At 40.5% G+C, this 12,322-nt stretch overlaps 1 protein-coding gene across 1 annotated transcript in view; it reads right to left on the bottom strand.

Moving 5' to 3' along the window:
• cdh22 (cadherin 22) overlaps window positions 1–10,226 on the bottom strand; it is an 81,149-nt gene extending 70,923 nt beyond the window's left edge. Inside the window, exon 1 of the mRNA XM_030091565.1 lies at window positions 9,096–10,226. Coding sequence (XP_029947425.1) covers window positions 9,096–9,326 — 231 coding nt within the window. The 5' untranslated portion in view covers window positions 9,327–10,226. The remainder of the gene's footprint in view (window positions 1–9,095) is intronic.
• Between the last annotated feature and the right edge of the window lie 2,096 nt (window positions 10,227–12,322).

Here is a 12,322-nt window from a genome sequence, read left to right as displayed (position 1 = left end):
AACACACTTTTGGGCAGCTGAAGTTCAGACACTAACACAAAATTCAGTTTGTGACCTATTTTCCCAGTCAGGAAAAAAAGTATCAAAATGCCCACAGGACCTCCAAAAACCACTCCAGTAAAATAATTCACTTCTATCAGTTAGGACAAAACTAACACAGCTAAGAGCGTGCAGGACATACTGAGAACATAGTTAGTGGAGAAAGGGATTGTGCTGGAGGAAATGTAGGAATTGTAGTTTGAGACTCTTCTATGGGTTGTGTGATACTTTTTTTTCTTCCCCCACAGTGAAAATGGGTCATCATGGGAGTCTATTGTCGAAGGCTGAACTCAAGCCGACCACTGCCACTGATCTAAGTCTTTGAGAAAACTACAAACGTTTTACAACCACCTCTCAGGACAGCAGGAAGGAAGTTTTTATACAGAACAGACAATTCCTTTTTTCATGGATCTGTTTCATGCATGCAGTTCGTCAGTGTTGCTCTGTATGAATCTTCTGTAAAATCTCTTAAATTAACAAAACAAAGTCTGATATTGAAGCTATTTTACAGGATTTAGGTACCCTGTTGTGAGAATAACAAAGAGTCAGTGTTTTTAGAAGAGATACAAAATGAGGAGAGAGTCATGAGACAACTGAAAATGGAAGAACTGCTGTTCTTCAGACTCGGGTTTGGCGTACCACACAGATGAGGGATATGGTGATGGCATAAACTGTACTTTCAAAGCCTTCTGAAACTAATTTGTTAAAAAAAAAAAAAAAAATCCCTATTCCTTTGAGCCACAGCTCAACTCAAACCTTAATAGAGCAACGAGGTGCGCAGAGTTTTAACTTCAGTGTGAGTCATGCTTTCTGTCAGTGCCATTATTTCTTTTATGTGCATCACTAATCGCCATCTAAAAACAAACAAATAAAATGCTTTACTAATTGCTACACAAAGTGCAGTGTTTGGAAGGAGTATTAAAAAAAAAGGAGTGACTCATATCAAGCTGGTATATTTTGACAATATAAACTTACTGTTTGCACACATTCTTTATACGTTCAGTTCTTATGATTATTGGCCGGATGTTCCCTAAATCACCTTTAGTTTACCAATTTTCCAATAACAAATGAATAAATAGCTCAATGTAGTCCCTACTGTGGACTGGTTTGTGCACCTTCCGCAGTGTGAATACCTCTGGATCCAGTCGGGCTTCAGGGCCTTTCTCTACGTTTGACGATACTTTTGTTTTCTCACACAGTCTTAAAGAAATATGTCTTTAAGGTTAAATTGTGACTTTAAGTAGCTCATATTTGAGAATATGTGTGACTGTCTGTTGATCTGTGTTTGTTCTGTGATGGACTGACACCCAGGTAGGGACTGACCCCCAGTCAGCTGGAATCATCTCCAGCACCCCTCAGCGCTGAGTTGGATAATGCAAGGCAAGGTAGATGTATATAAAGCAGTCAGAAGATGGCTGGAAGTACACAAGACATTTGAGAAATGATCTCACCCTGTCCTTTAAACATACTGAAAAAGTGTTAATTTGTCATTGCAGCTAACAGTTATTATGACTCAGTGTCTGGCTTTAAGTTAAACTTGATGCAAGTGGTAGTCAGTTCTGCCCTGGGGTTTACAGTGGAAGGCTGTGGGGTGACTCAGGGGAGAGCGAGGTTGTTGATGCCCTGTCAGAATCACCTTTGGGTCATAACAATGTGTCTAGCTGTCACTATAGGCTACACCTACTGAGGGGGATGACATATGACTCACGCGGTGACACAAAGTTTCCTTCAAATTTGGCAGTCAGCTCTTTTTGACTGGGTGCATTTCCATACTTAATGCAGTCTGAATAACCTGGAACAAACACACGTTCTGGGATAGGTGATGATAGAGTACAGTCGCTATAGAATAGGTTAGGGTATAGAGCAGAGTAAGGTGTACCCTGGTGTACCCTGTCCTTGCCCATTGTAGGCTGGGATTGAATCCAGCAACCCTGAACAGGATAAGCAATGAGGGTGGGGAGATGGATGGATGGATGGAACAAAACTGAATGGAACTGAAAAAAATAACTAAATTGGACAAGTAATAATGTAGAGAATGGAATAGAATAGAATAGAATAGAATAGAATAGAATAGAATAGAATAGAATAGAATAGAATAGAATAGAACAGAGTGGGGCATATTTTGTCATTTGCAGTGGAGATAGCAGAATGTGAGCTGCACTGGATCTTCAGTTTGTTGAGGGTTTCAAAGCGGGAGCAAATTGGCTGTCTTATATTTAAGTCTGTGTAATCAGGAGTAGACCTGCCACATTTCACTGCAGCTTGTCAAGCTCTCTGATCTTAACAGCTTCAAAGTGTTAACAAGGTGACTGTATCAGAGACAGCCTAGGTGGAGACAGCTATGGGGAAGGAATGGAAGAGGCTATGGGAGACAGAGCCAGAGATGAGAGGTGGTGGGGGGGGGGGGGGGGGGGGGGGGGGGGGGGGGGGATAAATGGCAGCGCGGCACGAGGAGTGGGAGAAGAAAGAGAAAGAAGTCAAAGGAACAAATTAAAATGAAAGTGATGGTTCTGAACGGTGAAGAATAAGAGGCAGACCTGTGAAAGCTCAGACAGGCAGAGAAGTCAAAAACCCAAAGAAAGAAAAAGAAGAATACATCATGGAAGGTCATTAATTCTTTTAAGATATTCCATTAAAACGCAATAATTTTCTTCTTCATCCTCTGAGAAAGGAAACGCGTAGCTCTGAAAACACACAAGGCCACTGGCTGAATATTTTTCCTTTCGTATATATACTCCATAAGACTTAAGCGGCTTTATTCCTCTTTGATGAGAGTGTTTTGGTGTTGTTTCATGTGGACACAAATTTAGGTAACTATATCCTGGATCATTATGACAAAGAGAATTTCAATAACAGACTTTAAAGACTTTTTTTCCCCCCTTTCTGTTGTCTGATTGAAAACACATCAAGCACTTTTTACCTCGCACAAACACGCAGCACACCTCACCAGAGTCCCTTTTGACCACTTGAGCGCCACATAAATTTACTTCACTCATATTTTGAAAGATTTACTTCTTATTTATCGAATTTGCCAGTTATACATCTTAAAAATATCAAATTCTTAGAAGAAAAACAAAAGGGGGCACTGATCCTAAGTGGAGGACGGGCGCCACCATCATCTTAAGAAGTTTATCACAAAGCACAGCTGGTCTCTCTATCAACTGGGGCGTTATGTTGTAACCGATTGCATAGAATTGCTCAATTTGTTGCTAATTTTGAGAAAGTGTTCCCTCTTATTCCTTCTGACAGGTCTGACTGGCGTGCATAGGGAACACGCTCCAGACTAATTTCCCAAATGGTCTTCAAGAATGCTTGGCCACAATAACAAACAACCAACCAAACAAACAAACAAACAAAAATCAATGGTGGCTAACCATTGAAATCGCTCTACATTTAGCAGATTTAATCATTTTTCAGAGATCACTAAGTACTTTTTATTTATTTTTTTACAACTTCGTGCAGGTTCAATCTTACCAAATCTATAAATCAAAATGACATCCTTCACAAAAGTATACAGAAATGCTGGTGAACCAAGAAATTGCTACAGTGGCACAAAACAGTAAGGATGGGGCTCCGTAACGGTACTCCAAAGTCGACTTTTTTTTGTTGTCACAACATGAAAGAATTAGTGCATGTCCCAGAATAGAGAGCTCTCGTGCGCACAGCCTCACAATATCTGACGACCGACGTCAAAATGTAAGAAAACGATATGTGACAGGAGGAGAATGTGTGTGTCATTTTCGCTTCCCTTACTTTACTCACACAACAACCCTTCAAGGCTTTCTCTCAGCAAAATAAACTGTGTCTCAGATAAAAAAGTTAAGTACGAAAACATAAAAAAAATAGAACTATTCCGCATACTTATCCATCTGTGGGTCATGTAATAGCAAATTAAAGAGAGACTGGCAGTCGCACATGTTCACTTCAAGTCACCAATGAACTATGAGTGAAAGATTTGAGAAAGCCCCCATGGAGAACATGCAAACTTGAAAGGCTCTCAAAAGCCCAGTCTTTAAGTCCATCTCCTCACTAAATGTTCCAGATCAATACGGGCAATCATGTTATTGATTTACTGATCTGGAGTAGCGGCGGCGTAGTGGCATCCACAGGATGAGACAGTTCAAACTTGGCAAGCTGTGCTGAGTTGAGGTAAAGTAATACTGGAAAAAAAAAAAAAAAAAAAAAGGAAGAAAAACTGCTTGTTGCAATTATCCAGCATGGAAGCACAGTGCCTGGCTTTAATCCTCTGTTGCTCAAAGTAAAGTGTTGATAGCAAAAAATCCGGCTCCAGAGTTCGTGTGCGTGTGTGTGTGTGCGAGTAACACCCGGACAATCACATCCACACGAACACACGCCATTAAAACCACTGATAGCCGTGCCCGCTGCCCTCGTCACATGAAGACCAATAACTTGAGATAACTTTGCTAATAAAACCATCTCTCATCAACCCCCCCCCCCACCCCCCCCCCCACCCCGCCGCTGTGCCACTCTCTCAAACTCCCCTAAGCACTCTCCCATCAGTCCAGAGCCTTCCCAGACACACGGTCCTGCAATGAATCACAACTCAGTGTATGAGGCATCATCCTCTTTCCAGATCTCCCTTTGCGGCTTTCTCTCTTTCTTCCTTCCTTCTCTCATGTATCATCCCATTTGTTTGTATTTTTTTTTTTTTTTTTTGTTACGCTGTCACAGCAGACAGACAGAGCTGCCCGTCGGCCATGTTGCCGGTCTCGCCAGGAGGGATGCATCACGGTCACAACTGGAGACAAATCACGATTAAAGGACAATTATTCTCCAACAACGGGCGCCGCCACCTAGAACATCCTCATTCATTTGTAGGAATAGAAAAATCGATATATGCATATGCAATATTAGCTGGTCAATTGCCATGTCGGAATGATTCGAAACGGGGAGATCACATGATTGATGTGTGACTCATCGCTGAATCCCGTCCTGTCCGCATTAATGTTCCGTCTTTTCATATCACGTCCTACATAGGGCTATCGGATCCTACGCGCTGTCCACTCTCATCAGCTCACCGAGGTTCATTTGAGAAAACAGCTGATGAATTGGATGTGAGCGAGGAGATGGGCAAAAAAAAAAAAAAAGGGAGGGTGAAAATTCTCCCAAATGTTCCCACGGCACAGAGACGATACCAAACAGACTTGACTTGACATGAACTCATCATCTGTATTTTGCATTTGAAAAATAACATTTAATGATCACATCTCTGGTGTCAAGAAACCGTCATCATTAGCCAGCGGAAGGGGGCTGCTGAGGGTGGTGCGACTAAATAAAGCCGCCTTGTGACAAGAGAGTAAAAATTAAAGAGTTGAGGGAACAACAACAAATTTTCAGAGCGTTTGAAGAAGTGTTATGATCTGAGATATTAGCTGATAAAGGGGGCAATTGTAATTTTTCATCCGCTGTTTTTCACAAAAGGGAAAGAAGTGCAGGCTGGAGTTGAAGAAATGTGAAAAGTTTGGAGTGTCTGTGGCAATCTGCTGAGTGTTTATGACTAGTTATGTGTGGGTTAGTAGGTAATCACACTTCGGTACTAAAGAATCGTACGTCTTATTTATGTTCGCTGCCTGCAGTTAGAGGGAAATTGTCCATAAGTTAGCAGCCTGGAGGCAAGTCTTTTGACAAATGAGCATCTTTCTGCGCTGTAAATCTTTTCCATGGTGATCCAAACGCACGAGCCCTTTAGCAAAAAACTTTTAAGTAGAGAAACCGGTAGATATAATAGATTTATACCATCTGGTAGTGAAGCAGTTAAGGTTAATGAGTTTCTTTAACCGTTTGTACTCAAGTTTCTTCAAGCATGTGTCTGTTACTAAATCATCACCTGTTACTAAAATGTTCAACTTCTGCAAATTTTAACACCATAATTGCAGTTAAGTATGCCTTGAAAGGTATATCAACAGTAACTTATTCTCTAGTGCTGACTGCATTTTATTGAAATTAATTTGTTTTCAAATAAAATCTGTCGCGCAGATGTCCAGATATAGCCACAAGACTAGTTTCACAAACTAAATCTTCTTTCCCAAGCACAACAAAGTATTAGAATGGCTCATCCTTGAAAAGTGTTTCATGTGAACCATGAGCTGAAAGCAACTAATTTTTATCCAGCTGTTTCCATTTTTACGAGACAGAACAATGAAGCTCAGATCATTGGTTGAAAACAAATACTTAAGCGTAGGACTGGAAGGAAATGCTCAGAATCACTCCCACTAAAGCCACTGACAGCTCAAGGTATGCTCTTTCAAAGTTGCCAGTTTTTTTTTCTCAGATTGCTGAAGGTCATTTGCAAAGCATGGCATGCCTACCACAGCAGGAGAATACAAGCAACGGCACTGTGTTAGCGAAAATAAATGCTCGGTGTCTTTCCAGCAAAAAGGGAAAAAAAAAGTGCTTGTTTACCGGTGATACACCTCCTTTCACTGGCAGCTCCTAACAGAATAACAATGGAAGTTGTTATCTTTATTTCCTACTTATTCAACCTGCGATGTCTTGATCTTGTCACTATTATTGTATTCTGGGAAAAAGCTGGCCGGGCCACAGAGGACACTGCAATACAATTATTGGTAATTATGAGTATTTGTTTAGTGCCAGTGCCTGCTCGGCGTTTCAGCAGTTCCGAATGGTGGAAAAAAAAAAAGCTAACAGTTTTAGACATTTTGTATCTTTCAACTTCAGTGGCAAGGCAGAGATGCCTAGAGCATTATTAGTGGGTAATGACTACAGAAAACACATCAATAGCCTTTCTACCTAGTGCTGTAACAGAAGCAAGCTTCAATTTGGACCCTTGTCAATATCAGCTAAACTTCTCAACTGGTCCAGCTGCCTTCATCTCGTCTTGATTAACCCTAACCTTGATGACTAAAATTTTTCAAGACCGATTAATAGAAATATGTCCTTCAAAACTGCATCACAGACTCATTATTATGTGATTCGCATGCAGATCTGTTCATCTGTACGTTCACATAAATCTAAAGTACAGTTTATGCTTATAAGTCAATTTAATTGTGTTAATCGAAACAATTCAAAGCCAGATTTAGGAGTGTGTTTGATATTACCACAACTTCCACTTAGCATCTAGAAAATTCAAAAATGACAAAATAGCTGAAGAGCTTTTCACCTATATGCAAACAACATTGACCATCCTCTCATATGTTTGTAACCATCACAATCAATAACAAATAATCAAGTTGACAAAACAAAAGAAAAACACATTCATCACATTACGGTGCAATTGTTTTTTTCTTGTCTAAACTACAACATGTCTGACATGCCTGACATCCTGTGTCGCTGCTATTTTCACAGTCGGTGTGCAAATATAGGCACATGCATGACATTAGAATTTGTTTTCTAATTGTTTAACCCAAATTTCCAACTGAATTCAATGCATTAAAAATAAATGGCTTTGTTTTGAATTTTTTTCTCATGAATTTGAGTTATGTGACGAAAACTGAAAAAAAAGAAAATTAAACTACATATATATTTTTTATATCAAGAGTTTTGCAATTTTTTTAACCAGATACATTACTGAAAATCATAAATAGACAAAAAAAAGAAAATGATAAAAAAAAAAAATTAAAATGAACCCAGTTAAAGGTGCTGTAGGCAGGATTCCGTATCTCCGCCATCTTGCTTAGGTTTACCTAAGCAAGATGGCGATTTGACCCATCTAAGATGGCGATTTGAAACCCAGCACAGCCAATCCTGTCCTGTTTTCTCTGGCATCACGCCCTTACGCAAGTTAAGCTCCTCCCACAAGAACGTGCAACGAACGCCCCTCGACCAATCACGGTTAGAGCCTCAGGGGCTCTTCTGATTGGTCAAAGATACCTGGAGCTGTCGAGATTCCTTTTCAGCTCAGAACAGAGACAGATGGAAACGCAGCACCCTCGTGGTAGTGCAGTTATGCTACACTCCTAAAGGATTATCAATGGATACTCTAACATTTAATCCAAAGAAAACACAGAAAAATTAGCATTGACTAGCAAAATCCTGCCTACAGCACCTTTTACAACTAAATTTTCAATAATTTTCTAAGAATTTTACATGCATTTGCAAATCTTTACGAGCAGGGAGGAAAAAAAAAAAACAAATGTTGTGGGGTTTACTCTCTTATAAAATGTACAAGGCCGTGTGCAATTAATGATGTGTCAGCTATGCTGACATGTTTGATTACAGGAGTCTGATTAATTCCTTGATTTGTTCATTTTAGCGGTGGACACTTGTCGTCCACCTGGTTCAGAAGCAAGCAGCTAGTTTTTCCTTGCTGTGCCATCCCCAAAAGTTGTCTGTTGTCTCCTCGTGAAGACAAACCCCACTCAACAAAACACTGCCCTCAAATTTATGAGTTATGATGAAATTGCTAATATATGAGTGGTATGAGCAAAAGTTTGGACACCTGTATTACGAACAGTACCAAGAATTCACTATGAATTAATGGACATGGAACTCAGAATGTGTAAGGCTCTCATAAAACCTGATTGGTCTAACTCGTCAAGGTTTCTATTTACAATCAGTAATTATGTTCATCTGCAGCTAGTTCGAAATTTGGTGCTACTCGGTATAATCTGTCATTATTTTTATTGACTTCCTAAATCTAAGCTGAAGTCCAAATATGTTTTGAGCAATGAGCTATGTCAGTTTTTGAATGTCTTCATTAGATGAGATTATGAAATGTGATGAAATATGAAAATATGAAAACAACTTGTGTGTAACTAGTTATCTAACTCCGCATAAGCAGATGTAAATTCAGATTCGGGAGTTGTATTTTCCTCAAGGACGAGAACAGAAATGATATGAACTGCTCATTACAGAAATGTCAGATGCTACATGGAGCTATTGGGAAAAAAACCCTTCAAATAATCCTCTAGTAAAGCATTTATATTTTCAGAATCGCAATTTTAAAATTTGTGTTACAGCATCTTTTAGATGAATGTCGAATATGATAGGTTAGGTACATATTCACAACACAATAGCAGGAAAACAAAAAGTTTAAGGATGAGCCATTCATTCTATAAAAAGAATCCATATCTCACCTTTCCAACGTATAATGGTTCCGTGCCCGTGTACTCCTCCACCACAAAGAACTGGTTCCACACCCATCCTCTCTTCACTCGTTCGAGCGACGAGGGTCCTTGTTCTTGCCTGCTGGTTCCTGAGGTTGTGTCACTAGTCCTTGAAGCTTCACACCAGGTGAAACTACAGCAGCTCAGAAGACTCATCGCTGCCAAGACTGTCAAAGCCTCTGTTGTCCAAATAGGAGCCATTTTGATGAAGAAAGAAAAAAAAAAAAAAAGGAAAAAAAGGAACCAAATCCCGCCTGCGTCTACATGTAGTATCACAGGAACACGCAGACTGGAAGACCTTTTCAGCCGTACTTTCAAATCAAATACAACTTCAGCAGGGCAAACTTAAAAGGTCCTTGTGAAATAACTTGAAAGTTAATCCATGGGATCACAAATCAATCTGAAGTTATCTTCTGAATACAGGGCAGGTCATGGAGCGTATTGGATTTGTACCACCTGGAGAGTACCTGCTTGTATTGTAACATGGTCAGTAATTCGGATTCTTCATAGTATCCACCCTGCCTTGCAGAGTTTCTGATTGTTTTTTCAAAGTATGACCTGAAAGTGAGAAAACAACCGACTTTACAAAATGTCTTTCAAGGTTTCTGAAGGCAACAAAAACAACAGATTTTACTAGACTGGTTCAGTGATCAGCAAGGAAATTGGGGGATGAAACGGATATAGTGGCTATTCAAGAAGTGCTTATGAAGAATGTCCATCCGTTTCTGATTTCGTCGTTTTTTTCCACTGGCTGTGCTTCCAATTCCTCTTCTGGCCATGTCACCCACAGTGGCCGGTGTGTGTTTCAGGCAGTTTCTTACTAAGCCGTCCAGAAATGACTCAATTAAACTTTTCCGACGGGAAAGCGTATTTGTGGTCCAGCTCCTTGAAAAGTCACAACCGGTATTACCTCCTGAAGCAGAAAACTTGAACGGAGAAAAGGCCAACTTATTTCACTGTTGGAGATTATGCCTGATCTTTGGTCACTTTCCTCTTCAGAACAATCCATTGGTTTGGAAAGTTCATTCTTCCGAAGGCCTTACAGTGTTTTTCTTTTTTGTTCCGGCATCGTGACAGATCCATCACTGACTCATGGACTGGGAAAAGGACAAACCTGGAAGACAGAAAGGACAAATGCAGTTAGATTCGTTTCAGTCTGGATCTCAACATGTTTGCTGTACTTGTATGATACAGTTTACATGATAACAGATACAGATATAGGCTCCTACGATCCCACCCTGGATAAAAAGCTAGTGGAGGAGATCAGTGAATAGATGATAGGAAATAGCACTAAATGTCATTGCAGGGCTCAAAACTGTTTCCCACAGCAGATTCTTGTGTTCAGAATAGATTGTAACAACCTGCCTGCATTGGAGAGTGATGACAGAATGAGGAAAACAGGACCGCAAACCAGGAGAACACGAAAGAGGCGAAACAAGGGAGAGAGAGAGAGAGAGAGAGGTCATTGTTCATCACACACCAGACCCAAAGCATCTGTCTGCCTTTCGTCCGACTGATGGAGCAGCCCGAACCTCGGCGAGCTGATTAATTGCATGAGGGAACACTAATTGGATAAAAGTATTAATCAATTAATTCCATCCAATGAGGCAACACCCCCCTAATACTTCAGACAAACAGTGGAGAGAGAGCGAGGGGGTAGCGGACACGCTCTCTGGCTGCTGCGAAACACGCTCAGAGGTTAGGCGGAGAGACGGCGCCGACGGAGCAGAGAGGGGGAAGAGGGGTGTGAAGGAGAGAGAGGGAGCATGACAGGAAGAGAGAGGAAGTCCTGAAAAATGAAATGAGTCAAAGAGTGAAAAGGCAGAATGAAACAAACCGCCGTGCCGCGTGTGACTGCGGCTGTGATTAATGGCCCCTTTGAAACATTCACAACAAAAGGTGGATGACAAAAAAGTGGAGAAACAATAACATTTAGTATGTCTCTGGCCTTACAACCTCCAGAAAGGAAGATTGCAACAGTCGCTAAAGAAAAGCTCCTGGAGCCGGCAGGTGGTTTAACCTATTGTATTTCTGCTTGCTGGGAGAAGACTTCTAATCTCGCTCTCCTTCTGCCCAGTAGCAAGCTTGGAGCTTCCGGAAATAATTCCTTCTCAGACTGTTGGTCAAGGCAATGTCCGTGGTATTGGAAACCAACCGCTCTGAGGGTGTCCAATCTCCAGAGCAAACAGTCCAGGGGCAACTTCAACTGCTCGTACCTCTTCATTTGCTTGCACGCTGTCCACACCGTTAATGGGGGAACCATATGGGCGATTCCACGACTGAGATTCTGATTCTACCTTTACTGTGTACTCAGTCATGTGATTCAGGAACTGAAATGCTACGGAGCATGTACCATAATGTAGCACTTTACTGATCAAGACCTAACTCTTTATTTGACAGATGAACACTTGGAAAAGACCACATTTCTTCCTCTTTCTTTGAAACTAACTATGATTACAACAATAATGAGTTGGTAGACGCTTCGAAAACACATGACACTTGTACTTCAACACTAATGTCTTTTTGCACCTTTAAAAATCACCTCCTTCTCACATCTGTTGCTCTTGCTTGTTACATATAAAGAATAGTTCTACCATATATGAACAAAGTGACAATATACACATAGGGGTCAGGTTTAACCTTGTTAAAAAACAAAAAAAAAAAACAAAAAAAAAATCCTCAGAGTACAGGATAGTGGTTCTGAAAGACTTTTTATACATTCTCACAGTATTACAGTGAAGAATATTTTCCATTCAAACATAATTGGTAACTTTCACACTTTTCCCACATAATTTTTCACAACACAATATTGCAATTTAGCTACTTGTGTCATTTCAAATAGCGATGGGTTGAGTTTTGATTCTTGAAAAATCCTTGAAAAAAGTATTTTAATTGTCAACTTGTGCCTCAGTTCAGCAAACTGCAAGAACAATGTTACATCTGTTATGCCGTTCTCAGGCACAAGAATGACTCTAGTTAAATATCCTATTAAGTAGGTAATGCCCGCCATGCTCAGCGTCTTAGCTTAGAGTGTTAGCATGTTAACACACTAATGGATCCCACTGTGCAATGATGTAATCTGATAACATCATTAGAGCATCCGTTTAATTAGAGCACCCACATGTCTCCCCAGCGAAGCCCCCTTGTGTGAGTGAGGCTTTCCTCCAGAAACATGTCGTCCTCTAGCAGAACATGGG

The sequence above is a fragment of the Salarias fasciatus genome, chromosome 5 (assembly GCF_902148845.1).
Source record: "Salarias fasciatus chromosome 5, fSalaFa1.1, whole genome shotgun sequence".
Taxonomy (NCBI): Eukaryota; Metazoa; Chordata; class Actinopteri; order Blenniiformes; family Blenniidae; genus Salarias; species Salarias fasciatus.
The sequence above is the reverse complement of the archived record's forward strand: the minus strand, read 5'-3'. Positions and strand labels throughout refer to the sequence as shown.